This window comes from Acyrthosiphon pisum, chromosome A1 (genome assembly GCF_005508785.2).
Source record: "Acyrthosiphon pisum isolate AL4f chromosome A1, pea_aphid_22Mar2018_4r6ur, whole genome shotgun sequence".
NCBI classification, from domain to species: domain Eukaryota; kingdom Metazoa; phylum Arthropoda; class Insecta; order Hemiptera; family Aphididae; genus Acyrthosiphon; species Acyrthosiphon pisum.
Window position 1 is genome coordinate 11,837,551 of NC_042494.1, and position 19,778 is coordinate 11,857,328.

General features: G+C 28.2%; 2 protein-coding genes across 4 annotated transcripts; one reads left to right on the top strand and one right to left on the bottom strand.

The window, feature by feature from the left end:
- Positions 1 to 18,866, bottom strand: LOC100574893 (lysosomal acid phosphatase). 2 transcript variants are annotated; one of them, XM_016807210.2, is made up of 7 exons: positions 17,770 to 18,853; positions 14,706 to 14,798; positions 6,475 to 6,717; positions 2,851 to 3,030; positions 2,590 to 2,716; positions 2,113 to 2,318; positions 1 to 304 (listed from the first exon to the last, which is right to left on the bottom strand). In XM_016807210.2, exons 1-7 carry the CDS (start codon positions 17,932 to 17,934, stop codon positions 158 to 160), a joined length of 1,161 nt encoding a protein of 386 aa, XP_016662699.1. In that variant the 5' UTR covers positions 17,935 to 18,853; the 3' UTR covers positions 1 to 157. The 2 variants fall into 2 exon arrangements, with proteins under 2 accessions (XP_016662699.1, XP_029342532.1); XM_029486672.1 differs by lacking the exon at positions 14,706 to 14,798 and having other exon boundaries at positions 17,770 to 18,866.
- On the top strand, positions 10,234 to 13,838 carry LOC107884642. Of its 2 annotated transcripts, XM_029486674.1 has the most exons (3): positions 10,234 to 10,565; positions 12,908 to 13,058; positions 13,111 to 13,838. In XM_029486674.1, exons 1-3 carry the CDS (start codon positions 10,363 to 10,365, stop codon positions 13,117 to 13,119), a joined length of 363 nt encoding a protein of 120 aa, XP_029342534.1. In that variant the 5' UTR covers positions 10,234 to 10,362; the 3' UTR covers positions 13,120 to 13,838. The 2 variants fall into 2 exon arrangements, with proteins under 2 accessions (XP_029342534.1, XP_029342533.1); XM_029486673.1 differs by having other exon boundaries at positions 10,249 to 10,565; positions 12,908 to 13,838.
- Positions 18,867 to 19,778: the final 912 nt, after the last annotated feature.

A 19,778-nucleotide genomic window follows, 5' to 3' on the forward strand; every position in this document is an offset into this window, starting at 1 on the left:
TTATTGTTTTAAATATTTATTTTTAAAACACAATGTTTATAATAACATAATTTTTTTTACAATGTTTATAACTACTAATTAATGTAATGAAATTTAGCATTGGGCACTGGGTAGACAAAGGAATAAAATAAAATAAGAAAATATTTCATAGGTAGTTTTATACTTTTTGACACACATATTCCCATTTTTCAGAGAAATTATTGATCAAAAGTTTTTTGAAGTCCTCAAATTTGCAAGGATTACCACAAATAGGTATTGAGATTTCTTCACTCTTTTCATTGTCCCATCGATCAAAATAGAATGCCTAAAAATTGATAATTCTTTCAGTTACTCGATAGTTCGTTATTGCTAAAATTGTATAACAAACATAATTTTGTATAAGTTAAAATTTTATCAAGACAAACAGTTTATGAATAATATTATGAGATTTGATAAAAAATAATAAATAACTCGATATGTATTTTATCCTAAAAGTAAAGATCTCTTGTAGGAGCTATATATTATTAATTAAAACATAATAATATGCAGGGATACCCCTTTACTCTAAAATGTTGCACTTAGGTATTGACGCAGCCGTAAGTTCAGTCATGAAAGTATGGCAATACCATGCAATTGGGATTTTAATTTTTAATTTTTAATTTCTGATCAGTGTAATTTTTAACCATCCAAAATAAATTTTGTTTTATTATACTGATCATTGATGCAGTGGCGTAACTAAGAGGGATCAGAGGGTGCGGTCGCACCCGGGCCCGTTCGTATAGGGGCCCAAAGAAATAAAAAAATGTTTTCTATTAATTATTAATAAAAATTTAAAACTACATATATTTTTGAATTTTTTTATTATAATATACTGTTAAACAAATCCTTTTTTTTTATTAATTCAAAATTGTTAGATACGACCTTTTTCGCTGCGGTAGGCGATATGGGTATGAATAATTTATGTATATATATAGTTTTGGTACGCTTAGTTTGCTTTACATAGATATTTTAAATCTTTTAGCATATATTTCACTTATGGGTAGAAATAAAGATGAAAAAGATAAAGCGTCGGGTCTTCAAAACTATTTTCAAAAGTTTGATGTAATTTTAATAATTGTCATCGAATCCAAAATTCTCAACTCATTACAACTTGTATCACTATTGCTACAAAAATCGGATATAGACTTACTTAAAGCTTTTGAACTGCTTCAAACAGCCTTAAATAAAATAAAAGAAATGCGTGATAAATTTGAAGAAGTGTTCGAGGAAGCTAAACAAATAGCAATTTCCGGGGGAGTTGAGCCAACGTTCACTAAAATAAGAAAAACAAAAACAACTAAATATTTTGATGAATTAAGTAACGATGAACGTCTCCATGATTCTGAACAATATTTTAAAACACAAATTTATTATCGTACTCTGGATATAATTATCAAACAACTCGAACACCGTTTTAATGGTATGAACCAAGTAATAAAACGTTTTTCTTCAATAATACCAATTAATATATGTTCAATGAATGAAAATGAACTTAAACATTTAACTACGTGTCATTATGACTAAACTTGACTATTACTCGTTGCTTTATTTAATAATTATTTATCAGACTGCTTGGTTGTTCATGCATTGTTGTTTTGTTGAGTAAATAGTAATCCGAATCTAAATCAGTTACCTATTGATTTAACCGAAACACTTATTTAATTAGTTTTCAAACAATTAATTCAATTGTTTTTTGTGTTATTAAACATATCATTTTATGAATATTTGTGGGACATATATTTTGTTCTATTTCTTAAAGATTATTGGGACTAGATTACCTCTATTGGTTAAAAAGTAAAATATTTTTCTCGATATTGGCTTGAACTTATGCTAACAAATTTATAGAAATTAAGATTATTATACCTATTATTGTCTTATTTTATTGTATTAAAATATTTTATATTTCAACCATTAATTTGTTTTAATGATAATACAAAACTATTGACTTAAAAAGGTTATTAATTCTTATTTAACAATATTATGAGATCAACTGTTAAAATATATGGGTACCTACTTGACAAAAAAGAAACACCTTAAACATAACTTTAAACATTCAAAAATATATAACTAATTCTTAGGTGTATTATTTTATACCTTAACTGTGTATCCTTTTGTTACGTCGTAATACATATGGAAATGTAACGAAGCACCGAAACCGGGCATTTCAATAATGTGGCCAAGAAAGCTCATTGCCATTCCTATACTAATATCGCTTCCCGAATAAAGATGCATTTTTCTTGCTTTATTATAATTATTTGAAATCAATTCCATGTTCAAACCAATTTCATTTAGCAGAGGTCCTTCAACATATTATAATAAACAAATGTACAAGTTTCAACATTAATATTTTGAACGTAAAAGTTCAATATGATGTCAATACGTGGTTTATGAGTATCTATACCACCATTTAGGATTTCAGTAATGTAGTTCCAGGTGCCTACTACTTAAAAGTTAAAGAAATATAAAAATTTCAAAAGCAGTATTTGAAAAGAATCATTACTAATGGAAAAAATGGGGCAGAGCTTGCTTGGAGGATCACCCAGCATAGTTAAAATAATATATTTTCCCTACCTACAAATAATTTCATTAAAGTCGTATTTTCAAAAAGTATATTTTTTACAACTTCTGAATAAATTGATTCCATTGTTGCAAGGTGGTAAGGTTTAATCCATTCCGGTAGTGATAAACCTTCAGCTATCTGTAAGAATATTTAAATATCTTAATATTTATACTTTATAGTAAATGTCTAGTGTCTACAAATTATTGATAAAATAAAATTATAATATTGGTATATTATAATTAAAAAAAAAATGTACGTCATTATCAACTTACTTGACACAAAAAAAGGTCGTACAGTAGAGGAACATTTTTGCTGGTCATCGGTTGTCCGCAATTTTCCGATAAAAACGATTTCAATGCTGTTATATTTTTGTCTGTTGAATAATCTAGAAAGTGTGTGACATTTGCGTCAAAAGAATCAATAGACGGACATATTCCCGGTCTACCGATAATCTGTGTAAAATAGCATAAAGTATATATAACGATTAGTGATTAGGTAGGTACTAGGTAATAGGTATGGCTATTACATTATAAAAAGGGTTTATGCTCTAATAAAAAGTAATTTGAATCAAGTATAAAGAAATTTAAAAGCTAATAACAAATTTACAATTGTACTTAACTTTTATTTATTTATTAAAGGGCCATTAACATTTTTTTTTACATACCAAATAAAAGTGATATTCATCATACAGGTCTTATAATTGTATAACTAAATTATCGATAGAGTAATCAATATATTATTTCTATTATCTATATATATATAAAGTATAAATTATAATATAATGTCTGATCCCGTGCACTTCGTTGCCCATTAAAAATGCCAACTCTATATGAATAATATATTATTATTATAAAAACTTTAAAACCCATGACAACCATTTATAAACAAAAATTTCCATCGGTAATCTCAAAATCCCTGTTTGAGCACCTCCCAGGGTTGGTCTTCTCCCTTTTTAAATTAGCCTATCTTCTGCCCAGAGGTCTAATCTATCTCTGTACCAAATGATCCCTTGCACTTCGTTGTCCAGCAACCAATTATTATTATTATAATAGCTTCAAAACCCATTGTAACCATGGCTACCAAAGGACACACAGACAGACATACATACATTCATTATATTATAATGCAAAATATTATTAAGGATATTTTCTCCTGTGCAATGTTTAATTTTTATTCATTTTGTTAACCTATTGCATTTGCAATAGTTATAGACACGTAGAGCAGTAGGTATGTATGCATGATCTAATGTACAAAGGTAAGCTATAACCAGTGTTGGGTAGTAAGTAGTAACGTAACGGAAGTAACGCGTTACTGTAACGGCGTTACTTTGCTTGTAACGCGTTACGTAATTTCATTAGAATTATATTCTAATAACGAAAATGTAATGGTGATTACTTATGATAAGTAATTTCTATAAAATAACGCGTTACAGTTTCGAATTATTCAGTAGGTTACCTATTGCCAAAAAAAAAAAAAAATATATGTATAATGCGGGTATTATTATGTTTTCCAATCAATCTTATATGTTTATATATTTAATTTTAACTCGCCACAATTCAGTTTTCAATTGTTTTGACATTTGACATGTTCAATTGCACGGTAAATCACGAGAAAAGTTATTATTTAATTTGATTCCTCTAAATAAGTACCTTTGCAGAACGTTTCCTATGATATCTATTATAGCGTGGACTAATGAGTTATATACGCTCCTATTAACTATAGGTACAGGTTTTATAAATAAGTGTTGTACAAAAACTGCTCAGTTTGAAAATACTTATTAGTTATTACTGTATTTAGAATTTACATTAGAATATAACATTATATTTCTGAGAATTAAATAAAATCGAAATATTTAAAAATTACACTGTTATAAATCATTATAGCCAATAAATTAAAGCCTTAAATGGCTATTTCACATTTGGAATTTATGAGAAAAAGTTTATATTTATGATTGTATAAGTTAAAATTTTGTTCTATATGTACCTATTATGATTTTATATTCACAAACATAATATTTAATAACACAAATACAAGATTGAATGCTATTATTCCTTATTTGATGTCAGTCGATCAGTTGACACTCTACAGATAGGTATAGGTATAGGTTTATGTTGTCAGTTTGTGACACAAATACAAAACTATACTATACTATACTTGACTATATAATGATTAATTACTATTGATAAGTAGCTACAATTAATAAGTACTATTTTTTAATAGCCATAACTCATAAGTAATTACTATTGTAGTAAGTATTGTTATGTATAAATATGTATTAACTGTACATCTTCTTTTTTTTTTGTACACATTTTTAAAATTATACCTTTTTAGCACAGGTAATGTATTTTTATAAAAAGTTACATTATTTCCTGCAGAATGATAATTGCCAAGAAATTTGAAAAAAAAAAATTATTTTTTTTTGTAACGAGAAAGTAATGAGTTACTTTTCTATTTGAAAAGTAAAGTAATTACACTACAATTTTATTTGAGTAACGAGTAAAGTAACTTAATTACTTTTATCTCTAAGTAACGAGTAAAGTAACTTAATTACTTTTTAAAAGTAACTTACCCAACACTGGGTATAACTAAAATACCTGAACGTAATCCGATGTATCAATCATGAATTCATGATTGTTGTTAGTCATAATATTTAGTGACCTTCAAAGAGTAACTGGTAACTAGTAAGTATAGAACTTATCCTGTTCTATTTATTAATTTTAAACATTCAAAATACAGAATAATTTTTAATTTTGAACGTAATGACTAATGACCAGGGCTGTGAATTTAATGCATTTGCATGTTTTTTTTTTTTGCTAGACTGTATAATAAAATGGATTCGGCCAAAATTTGTTTTGACTTATTTATAGTTCAAATACCAAATCTTATTTTGCATATTTTTGCATATTTCATGGGTTAGGGGCTTAGGGCATATAAATGCATGTTTTAATGATTTTCTTGTATAAACGCTTTTTTTCGTAATATTTACATTTTTTCGGTCAATCTGTTCTAAATTGACATTAAAATATTAAACGTATTTATATAAACTATGACTTGTATAGTTTCATGGAAACTATTCTATTTTTACTCGGGTATTTAACGTGTATTATTGACTTTTGTACTATTGAAGTCGAGATTAAACAGTTATCAATAAAAACTAAAGATTTCAAATTATGTGTATTATTTCAAAAATATTAACTGGCGAAAAAAAGAACGTATGCTTGGATATAGGTACCAGAAGATTTAACCAGTAGTGACATGACGTATTTCAAGTTTGTCCTAATAACTTCGTCAGATATGTAGAACGCTCCTTTTATTTATATAGGTACAACTTTGTTGGCACCAAACAGGAGGTCTTTCAAGTTTGAAAATCTAAAGAAATTATTTATTGTACAATACAATAACTATTTTAAAGGTAAAATATACTATTTTAAGTAGAACCATAAGCTATTCTAAGCATATTTCTTTTATAAACCTTGTATACGACGAAGATCAAGATTAGTCAAGCCCAAAATTTCTTATACCTACTCATATCAGTCATATCAATAAATAACAATACCTACTAATATTTAAACTAAAACTAATAATTTTGATAATGAAAAAAATAAAAATAGAAATTACATTTTCGTGGTTTTTTTCATATTTTTGAAAAATTTGAGCATATTTTAAGAATTTTTAGAGCATATTTTGTAAGTTTTTAGTGCATATGTGCATGTATATTTAATACCTAGTTTTTAAGTGCATTAAATTCACAGCCTTGGTAATGACTAATATTCATAAAAAATAGAAGTGTGTACTTACAAATAACACACATTTTTAGTTACATTGGCGGCCTACAGTCACTTCAACTATGATCTTTAATTTTTAAAGTGTTCAATAAGTATTTAGTAGATACATACATGTACGTGATCTGGTGAATTGCTGTAAATGGGAATAGGCTGCCACACAGTTTCTGAGTTCGACCATTTTTGATAATTCTTTGGTGGATACATTCCTGCCAAAACCATTGCCGCTGACATGAACGTCCGACTTGTGTTGGTAGTTTTGATTAAAATCTCACTGTCCAAATATAAGTCACTTAAGAAGCCATTATATAAGCGTCGAAATAACTGTCCTTTTTTGTACATATTGTGCTTTCCTTTCTGTTAGTTGACACCGGCAAAATATTAAATAACAATACAATAAACATACCTTTTTAATCTAGGCAATAAATCATTTAATATAACTCTATATAAGTATATAAATCTACGTCTGAAAGCTCTTACTTTTACCAATAATTGTATTTAATTATAAGTTATAACTATATGTCTATATTTATATAAACTTAAAGCAAAATAGAGTTGTTAATTTCAATTAATTTAAAGAAAGGAGCACACAACACAAAAAAAAGATTTTTTAATTTGAAAGAATGTTTAATTTCAAGAATAATGGTACAGGTTTTACGTTTCTACTCACATTAATCAATAAGTTATGAGCAATTGAAAAAAGAAGCGAGATGTCATTGGGCCCGGCTTATCTTAATTGCCTATATTATACATGTAAAAGTTCCTCGATTCACACAACAATTTACCAACTTCAAAGTTTTATTTTTGAAATTTAATTTACATATAAATGTGTGGTTTTATGTGTTTAAGACAATACAAGTATCAGAATTTCAATATAACGTATAGTTTTTTTAAATATTTAAAATCTTAAAAGAGATATATTAGAATTTTTATTTTATAATACCTACTTAAATAGCCATGACGCTCTGTTTAACAAAAATATCAGTTTAAAGATTTATTAATAATAAAAAACTAAATGTTATATCGAATTTCTGTTACTTTTATAGTCTCAAGCAACTACAATCACACATTTATACATAGAATAAGTTTCCAAAATAAAATTTTTTGATTTGTAAATCGTTGAATGAAGCGAGGAACTTTTAAACGTATAAGATAGGCAATTGCAATGAACCGGCCCAATGACGATACGAGGTTATTCTACATTTTTAATATCTCTTAAAGTAATCATTTGTTTTACATCGGATTTTCACCAAATCATTTAATATAGCCAAAGTTACAAAAATTTAACATTTAAAAAAAATTTAAACAAAATGTAAGACTTTGAATTGAATACTGTGTCTATAAAAAATAAATACAATATTGTTGCTGTATAGCATAATATTAAGATAATGTCTACGTAATAAAAAAGTTTAAAAACTGTCATTTATAAACAAAAATTTCCATCGGAAATCTTAAAACCCCTGTTTGAGCACCTCCCGGGGTTGATCCTCTCCCTTTTTAAATTAGCCCATCTTCTGTCCAGAGGTCTAATCTATCTATGTATATAAAAATAGTTGATCCTGTGCACTTGGTTACTCATTAAAAATGCCAACCATTTATATACAAAAATTTCCATCGGAAATCTCAAAATAATATATAAATAGTTGTCATGGTAATATGGACACACAGACACACAGACATACATTCATTTTTTTATGTTTATATTAAATCAAACATGCCAAAATTAAACGAATACCTAACCTGATCTTTCCACCATATTTTTTTTTTGTTTGATTTAGGCATGTTTGGTTTAACTAGCTTAATAAATATACTAATAATTAATATTTTTAATAATATAGTCAGGTTCTTGCACCCGAATTAACCAGAACCCCAAACAACCCTAAAAACAACTACTATAGGTATTATTACTTTTTAGTAGTAAATAATAATACCTATAGTTAATACCAATAATATTATAGTATTATTTGCCAACCAACTTCCCAAGCGGTATTATTGTAATTTAGTATCGAATATCGTAATTCGTGGCTATATTTATCAGTTTTTCGGAAATATCAAAATCCTAATTTATATTTTTTTTTATTTCTCTACGTTTACGGCTCAACGCTCCGATGGCCTACTTATTTAAAATGTTTTAGTTAATTAGTACGGTGATAAATTATGGTAAGTAAATAGCTACCTCATTAATTTCCTATTAGGTATCTTAGTTACCGTAGTTTTTTAGAAAAATGTAACTCCTATAAATGAATAAACCGAGTTTGGTCTAAAACAAATGTTGCGCATTCGTTCATTTTAGGAATTTATATTTTATTATAAATAGTAAATACCTTATATACCGTAAATAATTTTATTTTTAAATTTTTTTTCGGCTTAACAATTTTTAGGGGGCTCAACCTACAAAAGTTGCGTTTTTTCTAGACTACTGAACAAACGTATTGACTAATATTAACCCGAATTATAACGGTTATTAAAACCTGAACCTATATTTACATTTTTATTCCGGTGTATAGCTAATAGCTATTAGTAGCTTCATCAGTGGCGTATTTAGGGAGGGCGGTGGGGGCTAATTGCCCCGGGGTGCCAAATTCCAAGTCCTCAAAGGGGCGCCGTCACTAGAGGTAAAAACAAAATAAAATAATTTATTTTTTATTTTATTGGATTTGTTGAGAGATTATATTAGTGATAACTGATAAGTGATAACCTGTATCTTTCTTATATTTTATATTTCTTTACATATCTCTATATATAATATATGTATATATTATAATGTATTTTATTATATTGTCATAAACAAAGGCTAAAATCTAAAATTATAATTCGTTTTATTTGATTAGGTATAAAGGTTGACTTTTTTACTAGGAATAAATGGGGTAGTAATGGTAAAATAAGTGTTGTCTAAATTAGTGGAAGAAATAAGAAGATAATCGATTGAAAAAATTTCTGTTTCGGTATCAATTTTGTACACCAGTTTCCATTTTTTTCCGATTTTGTTTTTGATTTTGTTCTCGGTTTCAGTTTTTAAACGGTGTATACCGGTTTCTAAATTAGTTTCAAGGCCTGGACTATTTACGTTCATTCTTAGGTTATTCATTTATTTTGAATCGCCGGATCGAGTCTTCGAATCGCCTGTTGTGTAATATAAAATTCCAAAATGTCAGGATACAGATTTTCAAAAAGAAATACCGTTTTTTAAATAATATTTTCGGTTTTGGTTTTGAAGTTAATACCGATATCCAATTTTGCCGGTTTCGGTTTTGAAGTTGATACAGATTTCAAATTTTTTTTCGGTTTCGGTTTTGATTTTGTTTTTGGTTTTGGTTTCAAACGGTTTATACTGGTTTCAAACCCTTCATTTTAAACGGAGAAAAAGTAAATTGTAAATTAGAGGGGGCTTAAAATTTTTTGTGACAATGAGTAATGACCTATATAGGGTCCCGCCACACCGTGCGTTTTAGCAGGTCCGGGTAAACCGGATGCGTTTTGACCGGATAATTTTGCCTATGTCACATCTATGCGTTTTTGTTCTTAAAAACGTTCTCGCCACTGCATTCCAAGTTCCAAACGCCACCGCTAGGCCCCAAATTCGTCAAACACCTACAACCAATAATTTCATTACATTCAACGTCTCTACGCTCTCTGAGTTAGACCTAGATTACTTACGTAATTTATGCGGAATTATTTTATTATATTACTTGTCAGTTATAACGTTATAAGTACGAGTATAATTTTTTAATAGGTGCCTACCCAATTAAAGTGTGTCAAAATTATTACATTTTTGTATTTTTTTAATTTATTTTTTGAACACACCATAAGTAAGTATACTTGTATTTTATAAATGTATTCAATCGTAGTTATATAATATTTTATTATTAATTAGTTCATATTAAATACATTTAAATATAGATTAAATGAATCGTCAAAATATTAAAGTTGTTGCTGTAGCTGAAGCATTAGGCTTATTAGATCCACCAAAAGCAAAACGAAGGTATTGGGTACACCCACTAAATGCGGATCGTGAAAAAAATAGGCCAGTTTACGACATTTTTTGAAAATATTAGACAATATCCTGATAAATTCTTCGAGTATTACCGTATGTGGATTTCAAGTTTTGATGAGTTGCTAAAAACTCTACGTCCACATATAACGAAAAATACCACAGAATTTCGTAATCCGATATCTGCTGAGGAACGTCTAACAATTACTTTAAGGTAAGTTTATTTTTTTATACTAAGTTAAGATTTTCAACGTTATATTTATGATTATTAATAATTATTAAGTTATCACTAATTACATATAGGTAGTTATCAAAAATTAAAAATAATTATTTTTATTTTGTAGCATAATTTCTGTATTAGGTTATGAAAATACATAGACAAACAGTATATTATAAGAAAAAAAATGTAATACTTTATTTTTATTCAAAGATCAAATAATATTTAACAGTATGGTATAAATAACATTAAAATATAACAATCTTCGATATTTAATTATAAAATATAAAAAAATGAAACAATTTCATGTTCTTACAAAATTAAAAATTACATACTTTTTTAATGTCATTAATACTTTATAAACACCATATAATATTTTACTGTTAGTATAACAAACCTTGTTATTTTAATATTTATAAAAAAAAATTAAAAAATGTCATGTTTGAATTTAAAATTGAAATGACGCACCTTATTGCAATAAGTATAATTTAAACTTAACTTATTTATCATACTATTAAAATTTTTCAAACAAATCTCCACTAGTAGTAGGTTGTTGGGGTTGATCAGATATTCAGATATATAAGTATATGAGCTTTTAGGATATGGTGTGGAGTGTTGAGCATTTGGATTGAAATTAGGTGAATATATTGGCAAGGGTTGTGTCATAAGATTATGATTTTGATTGTTCCCCAGGCCGGGATTGAACGAAGAACATACATTTGAATATTGAGTTGGGATAGGGACATTCTGACTAGTGTTTTGATTAATGTTAAAATATGGCGGAGTTGATTGTAGTTGATTAGATCCTAATGATACGTTCCTAAAATATTGTAGAGTCATAAGACGAAAATCTGTTTTTTGATTATAGTTTAATCTTTTATAATCGGGTAATAAGGAATATAAAAATGCCTTATCAGGATCAGAAGTTACATCATCTTCAGAAGTAGTTAAATTGCTTAGTAGCTCTTTTTGAAATGGTGTCATCTTTTGTACCTTGGAATTATTTTGTTTTTTACTTTTTGGAGTTGAATATCTGTCGGATTGAGGTGGTATAATTTCATTATCTAAAACCAGCTCGTAGGATGAATCTTCTCCACCGGTATTTTCTCCTTCTTCTTGTACACTTTCATTGAAATTACCTGTCGTCCTATGAGCAAATAAGTAATAATTCATCTAGTTGTCATTACTAGTGATGTAAATTTTCATGAATATTTTTTGTTATGAACATTTTAAAAAATTCGAAAATTATGAAAATTTTATAATTTCTGATATAATATTTCATACCAAATAAAACTAACTACTCTGCAGGGACGTAAACGGAAATATTTATAAAAAAAAAATAGTATGTACAAAATGTTTCACAGTGCAGTGGTCTGGACTTGGGGAATACATTTTTTTGGTAATTTTTAACAAAAACTGTGATTATTTTTGAACTCAAATTCAAAGCTCAAAAATTATTTTTGTGTTAAAACGTATTTTTAAAAATCTAAAATTGTCGAGTTTAGGTTGCATTATAAATATGTTTGTAATAAATATCTTTATTAATATAATTACCTTCTTTTTTTAATTATGTGCTGCAAGAACGTCAGTGATTCTGCGTATAGGTACATAATTTTTTCTTTTAGCACTGTCGCCACTTTTACCCTGATTCATAAATTTTGAATAGTGGTCTCTTATATGTCGCCATTTAGCTTTCAGATCGGTCACTATAATAATATTAATTTATAATATCATAAAATATAAATAATTAATCAAATCAGTATAAAACTGGATATTTCCGTGGAACCTTGTTTAAAATTTTCAATCCTTAGAAAAAAAATTGAACATTTTATACATTTTTAACTACAAAATAATTATTAAATTTTAAATTTGATAAATTTTGTCAAAATTCTAAGTCTAAATGCTTATAAAAAAATGTTGCCTATGTGTTTTTAATATTTTTCAATTGCTATTGTATTACATTAGTCATGTGTTACATTTGCACGCTTTTTGACCAACAAATTAAATTTTATTGATATTTATAGAATAAAAAACTAAAAATGACCATCAATAGCTCAAAATAAGTCAAAATATTTTTAAAAATGATATGATGTATAAAAAATGTTAATAAAAACACTCAATGAAAATGCCATGTATCTACAGTTTTTTTTTTTTAGAGTTACACCAAAAACCAAAGTTAATTTTTTCGAAAACCGTTTTTTCTAATTTTTTTTTCTCCCTGTTCTTTTGAAAACTACTGGGAATTTTTAATTTCGACTGTATGCACCAACAAGATTCACTATCCCAAAAAAATTATCCATCAAAATATATTTATTAATAATGTATTTTTTGTTTATTAGATATTTATCAACCGGTACATGCTTCGCTGTATTAAAATTTGATTTTTGTGTGGGAAGAATTACGATTGGAGTGATCGTAAAAGACACTTGTAAAGTTATATGGTCAACTTTAAATTCAAAAGAGATGCCTAAACCGACTAAAGAAGATTGGGTGGAAATATCAAATATATTATATACTAAAACAAATTTTCCAAATTGTCTAGGAGCAATAGACAACAAACATATAAGGTGTAGAAATCCTAACAACTCCGGTTCGTTCTACTTTAATTATAAGAAGTTTTTCTCTATCGTTTTGATGGCAATAGTTGATGCAAATTTGAATTTCGTTGTAATCGATGTCGGTTCATATGGTCGTGAAGGGGACTCCAATGTGTTCAAGGAGTGTGCATACTGCATTTGGTAAACAATTATATGAAGGTAAATTGAACATACCAGAACCAGATACTTTACCAAATACAAGTACCAACCCACAACCGTATGTGTTTATTGGAGATGAAGCGTTTGCTTTACATTCAAATTTACTTAGACCGTACCCTGGACGTAACCTTACTGATTCCCGAAGAGTGTTCAACTACCGATTATCTAGAGCAAGGCGCACAGTCGAATGTGCATTTGGAGTAGGTACTCGCGAATAAATGGCGTGTTTTACATACGGCTATCCAGGTGGAGCCAGATTTTACGAACGAGATTATAAAAGCATGTTGCATACTGCACAACTTCGTTCGTAAAAGAGATGGTATAAACTATGAAGATTCTGAAACGCACAACTTAGAAGATATTGAAGCTCGTGGAACAGGGACTCGTTCGCATGGAATTGAAGTTAGGGATTACTTTGCCAACTACTTTATGGGCCCAGGAGTAGTAGATTTTCAATATGACATGATTTGATTTTTAAATAAAAATATAAGTTCTAGAATAAAATTATTTTTAAATTTAAAAATGTATTCAATAATGTAATTTATATCTACAATGTAGATTCTACATGATATAATAATATAATAATTGTAAACAGTATAATAAATATAAAATATAACTTAGAATACTTACCTTTACTTTCTTTCGCATGTTCTTCAAGCTCACTTCAAACATGTACTCACCAATCGTATTCCAACTTTTTTGTCTTACATGCTTATCCATATAATCTTTGGATCCAATTTCCCATATGGAAGGGTTATTTTGTACACATGATATAAATTTATCCGTATCAAAAACCATTTTTCAAAATATAAATATTTATTTAAATATTTAAAAAATATGTCTAGGTAAAATATTCAAAAAACGCAGCGGCCAAAACGCACAGTGTGGCATACACGATTTAAAATAATGTGTTTTGATGACTTGTCCTGTCGATTTGTTTCCCGCCCGAAGGTCAGCGGCAGGAATCGACCGGTCCCGACAAGACGCTCTAATATAGCACCTATGATTAGAAAATATGCAAGTTGTTGTTCCGGTCGACCGGATGCGTTTTACCCGGACCCGCCAAAACGCATGGTGTGGTTAGGAAACTGAGAAAAAAAGGTCGCCAAAATCGTAAATGCGCTTCTGAGGTTCATGAACTGGTCACTACGCTATCTTACCATGCCCGACCGTAATTTTATTTGCGTACCCTCTGTAAAGAAGTTTCACTTCAAAAAAAAATTGTTAAATTAATGCAGTGCTCAATTCGCTCAAAATCTACATTGTAATGTTTTGTTGATAATAATAATTATATTGTATTGTATTGTCATTTGTCATTCTTAGTTAATATTGATACATTATAAACATTTTTATAACGTTACAATGATTAATTTATTCCTACTTTCGTTAATTCCATTATTCCTTCTGGAAAAGCATTCTTGTGTGGGTCTGTTTCGTATTTTATCATTGGTGCTCTATTTCCATGACGGACCAGCTGTAAACATAATATTATATTAGAAATACATGTACATTTTAAGTAGTTTTTTTAATGTGTAGGTAATGTATAATTCATTAGGTACCTATCTAAGTATCTTATTTAGACAATACCATAGGCGATACCAACTGGGTTGGCCCATGCTAATCGCTAATCGCCCGTATTATTGTATATGTTACGGTAAATGTCAAATGATGTTATATCGGAAATTAATGTTATTCGTCGGTTATTTACGTTATTTACCTACGAATGTGGAAATTATCGTTATTTTCTAGTGAATAACGTTAATAACCGTATGATTTGGGAAATGTTGATTTTATTTTAAAATAATGTCCAACGAGCAATGATAAAGTGATCGCTAAACTAATTGTGGTACTAATTGGGTAAATCAATAAAACTTTATCGGCCACAGATAAGGTGGACACTGGGCCTATACAGTATACAATTATTACTATATATATTATAACATATATTGGTATAGCCGTGGACATTACATTTGAAAATATCATACGTAACGAAAATTTATATAGATTATTACTATAGTATGTGTAGGTACAACTGTCGTTGTATTTACCACTTATTTAAAATAGCTATCGATTTTCAAACTGCTCGCACAACTTTCAACGAAAAAATGAAAAATATTCTTACGAGCAATCGAGATGATAATACCTAACTCATTTTTGTCCACTAAAGACTATAGATAATGATGTTATTGAACAAGTTAAAAAATCAAAAATGTGTTTAAAAACTGTCGGTGAAGCTAAAACAATGAAGGACTATCGTGTAGTACGTAAGTACGATATTTTAAAAATAAATGGAAAAGAACGCCTTATTAGACCAGTTGACGAAAAAAATGTTGTATTGTATTATGTTAAAATTGACGAACTGTTTGATATTCTTCACGAAACACATTCTGCCATCGGCCACGGAGGACGAAATCGTATGATGGCAGAACTGAAAAATAAATATTGCAATATAACAAACGAAACAGTTATGGTTTATTTAAAATGATGTGTTCAATGTCAGAAAAAAGCGGTGCACCCAAGAAGAGGATTAGTATCCAACCCAGTTTTAGAGTCAAATTTCAAGTGATTATGATTATACACAAAATTATTTCGTAATTCGTTGGTATGCCGTGTCGATGCACTATTGTGGTTAGGTATTTTAAATACTAAACACTGTAGTAGGTAACTATTTCGGTTCCACTATCGTCTTCAGTATTAATAGTATTATTATAAACAAGGTAGGTATAGGTACCTATTATATATTAGTAATAAAATATTTTATATGCTTTATAATATACTGTATTCGATTAAATAAACATAATTATTGTCAACAAGATCTGAACTTTATATACAGGATGATTTTTTAAACATGCTCCCCCCATTTTCTCCCTAAATATTACATTTATTCAAATTCTGATTTTTAGAATTTTTAAGTATACATAGAAAAAGATCAGATTTTCATATCCCTGATATTTTTTGTACTTTTTAAGGAGTGTTCAGTGGCGATACAAACATATATTTTTCAAATGAGAACCTTAACCCCCCTCCTTTTACTGCAAATTATTTAGCGGATGTTTTTCTTGAAAATGTTGTTGTAAAAATTAATATCAGAATAAAAATTCTGATAAGTAACTTATGATTTATTAAAATGTTTGTACTAAGGATAATAATCCTTAAAATATATGGTTTACAAAAACAAAAATATAAGCTATACATGATGTAATATTAGATGTAGTATTCATTACACTTGGGTTATTTTTGCAAATTATTTATATTGATACATTAATAGTAATAAGTTATTAACTAATAACTAAAATTTTCAAATCACCTCAACCTCCAAATTTAATTAACCCATTGGCCATTACCATAGACATAATATCCTTACACAAATTTATATAACTTAATCACTCTTCGCTCGAATTTTGATTTAGATACATCAAAATTCAAAAAAAAATGTCTGCTAAATAATTATTAGTGACGAAGAGGGGTTCCTATTTGAAAAACAGAAGTTTGTATTGTCACAGAATCATCCTTAAACGGTACAAAAAATCTCAAGTACCTATTTGAAAAAAATAATCTCTATGCACAAGTGGATTTAAAAATTCAAAAATCAGAATTAAGACTATATGTATAATTTAAGCAAAAAAATAGAGTGAGCATGCTTCCAAAAACCCTGTTTATTATAATTATAAAATTATTACTTTCATTTTTAAATAAAAATCATACTAAATACAAGCATATAAAAGTACATACCTACGTCATACATTTATAGAATACATTTACACAAATCAGTTTAAAAAAATGTTATCAATGAATTTAACAGCCCTCTTCACCACCATTTATAAGTAAGTAGGTAGGTACATGTCTGATCTGATCAGGATAAGTGGTCCAGTTTAATAAAAATTTCAGGTCCCACCTATGATCACCATGATCATTATGAGTTTATTATATTAAATACCGTATCTATGTCCTTATATGTGTCATGTACTCATGTTATTGTAAAAAATAAGTGGATACTTAAAGAGACAATTTAAAACACATATTATTTTAATATTTATACATTTAATTTTGTTTTTTGTTTATTAATCTAAACGTAGGTATGAAGACTATGAAGTGAAACTTCGTTAGTAGTTTTTTGATATATGATACCATATGGGCTTCTATGAAAATAAACATTAAAGTATATAAAAAAGTAATTAATTTTTTTGATTCTTTCAATCGTTGCGCTGAATTGTATACTTTAATTTTAATGAGTTATTTGTGTTAATAATTAACGTGTTACTAGGCATCCACTATTATAATAATATTTAAATTGTATGCGTTGCCGGACTGCCGCAGCAACAAAAGTGGTGGTTTAAAATTATTTCTTGCTACACCTGAAAAATATATCTTGGGCGCCACTGCCAATAGTTATCGAAAGCGTCAAGAAAAACAAACAAAAAATACTATGCAACATAAATACATACTACGCTGACGAATTTAAGCGAAGAATCAGAAAAAAGTCCCGGTCCAACGACGTCATTATTTTGTTGTTCCCATCCTACAGTAAACACGTACAGGACACTGCAGATGACAATGACAGTTAAGGACAAACCAATGACCAATGTGACCTTTTTGAAATTTAGTAACATCTCGTGAATGTATGAAAAGCTTACAACATACAACCTTCCTGACTGATTCGCTTAACGTTGCTCTTGTTTATTATTTGTACTTAAACGTCTTAGATCGGCACGCACCAATTATGTAGGTAATTGGGAAAACCGTTGCGCGTTCGTTTTGTAAGAAAAAAAGTACATACGTTTTCGAAAAAATGCTAAGTTTATATGTAGACAATATACATAATATAGATATATTGTAACTGTACTCCTATTGTGAGTATTAAAAAATATAATAGTCAAAGCTAGAAGTTAGATTACAATGGTTAGATGGGTAATATTATATGATTGAATAGTGAATACTGATTAGAATAATGATTTTAGTAATCTATGCTGACTATAATATTATTATGTTATGCAATGACCAGGTACGCCTGCAGATAGATAATAAGTAGCTCACTATATACTTCAAAAATACTTTTATTGACAATATAAGTTGTACCCATAATAATGTACCACAGTTAAGAGGCCTCGCCACTGCTGTCAATTTTAGCTCAAAAGACCTTAAGTTTTAACAAAATTAAAGTTAGTTTACGTTGTTCGATTTTTATTCTGAAAAACCTGAACCCACCAAAAAATTGTACCTTATGTCCTTATATCATTGTAAACTGTAATTGATTAAAAATTGCCTAAATATTTCCCCTTAAATAATAGCCGTAGCTAGGCCTAATAACGAAACTAATATCATTAGTGACCAAAATAAATGTACGCGTGGTATTACCGTTCATTCATCACTGTACCCTATACTATGGTTCAATAGACGACGGTTTCTTAGAATAAGTATATACTATATTGGGCATAATCATTTACAAAATGTATAATTTAACAGAAAATGAATTTTTATATATTTTTTTTTGTTTGAATAATCCAAATTATTCAAATTTTCAGGTGGTGCATTTGCCGGGCGTGCCTGGATAACAAATAAATGTAAAAATGTACCTACAGTTCGCGTTAGTTTAACTATTTGATTCAAAATTATAAATAAATTATAAAAAAAAAACTTTGACTAATGAATAATGATGACTCTGTATTTTTACTATGATATCTAGTTGTTTTCTATCTCGAGTGCCTACTGTAGTTTAAAATATATACTATGTAGGTTTATAGGTACTTAAATGTTAAAACAAATACTTATTTAATCAACAAAAAGATAGGTACCTACTTAAGACATGTTGATACGTATTGAACTATTTAGTTTAATTTAACGATTCATATCAATACTTCAAATTGTGTGAACAATGTACAAAATATGTATGTATGCTGAATGGTTATAAGTTAAACTTATAAGTTATAACATTAAAAATGACGAGTTGTTATTATTTGATAAGGATAACCAAATTGTTTGATATTTTAATAAATTAAACGTATACTTAAGTTATTTAACACGGCATTAGATAGATCTAAACGACTGGATTATACGACTGATAATAATTTTTTTTTTATATTTTTATGAAATATAATTAAATGGTAAAAAACTATTCGCTAAAAACTTTTAGCGTCCAATATAATTTAGCCAATTTTAATTGAATATTATTTTACAGTAGAATTATTAAACGGTTCTTTTGTAAACGAATGAGAATGAATGTAAACTTTTTTAGCAATATTAGATGTGTTTATTTCGATACTTAGGTACGTAGGTACGCCATTTGTGTTCAATATTTGAATAATGTCATTACTTATTATTATGTGCTTGATGAGCTGGGTATCAGCGCCTATGTGGTGGTATTTGTTATGCTTTTATGATTGCTTCTACTTATTAGGTTTCGGCGTGTAATCCAAACACCGTGGCTCCCAGTGCTGACAAATATCACCACCCCACA

Bases quoted from the DNA above. Each gene is read 5' to 3' on its own strand.
- LOC107884642 (XM_029486673.1), top strand. From the start codon at position 10,363: ATGCGGATCGTGAAAAAAATAGGCCAGTTTACGACATTTTTTGAAAAT. The intron at 10,566-12,907 runs GTAAGTTTATTT...TTTGTTTATTAG, and splicing joins CGTCTAACAATTACTTTAAG to ATATTTATCAACCGGTACAT.
- LOC100574893 (XM_016807210.2), bottom strand. From the start codon at position 17,934: ATGTTACTAAATTTCAAAAAGGTCACATTGGTCATTGGTTTGTCCTTA. The intron at 14,799-17,769 runs GTATGTATTTAT...TTATGTTTACAG, and splicing joins CGCTTAAATTCGTCAGCGTA to CTGGTCCGTCATGGAAATAG. The intron at 2,319-2,589 runs GTAGGGAAAATA...AATATGTTGAAG, and splicing joins TTTAATGAAATTATTTGTAG to GACCTCTGCTAAATGAAATT.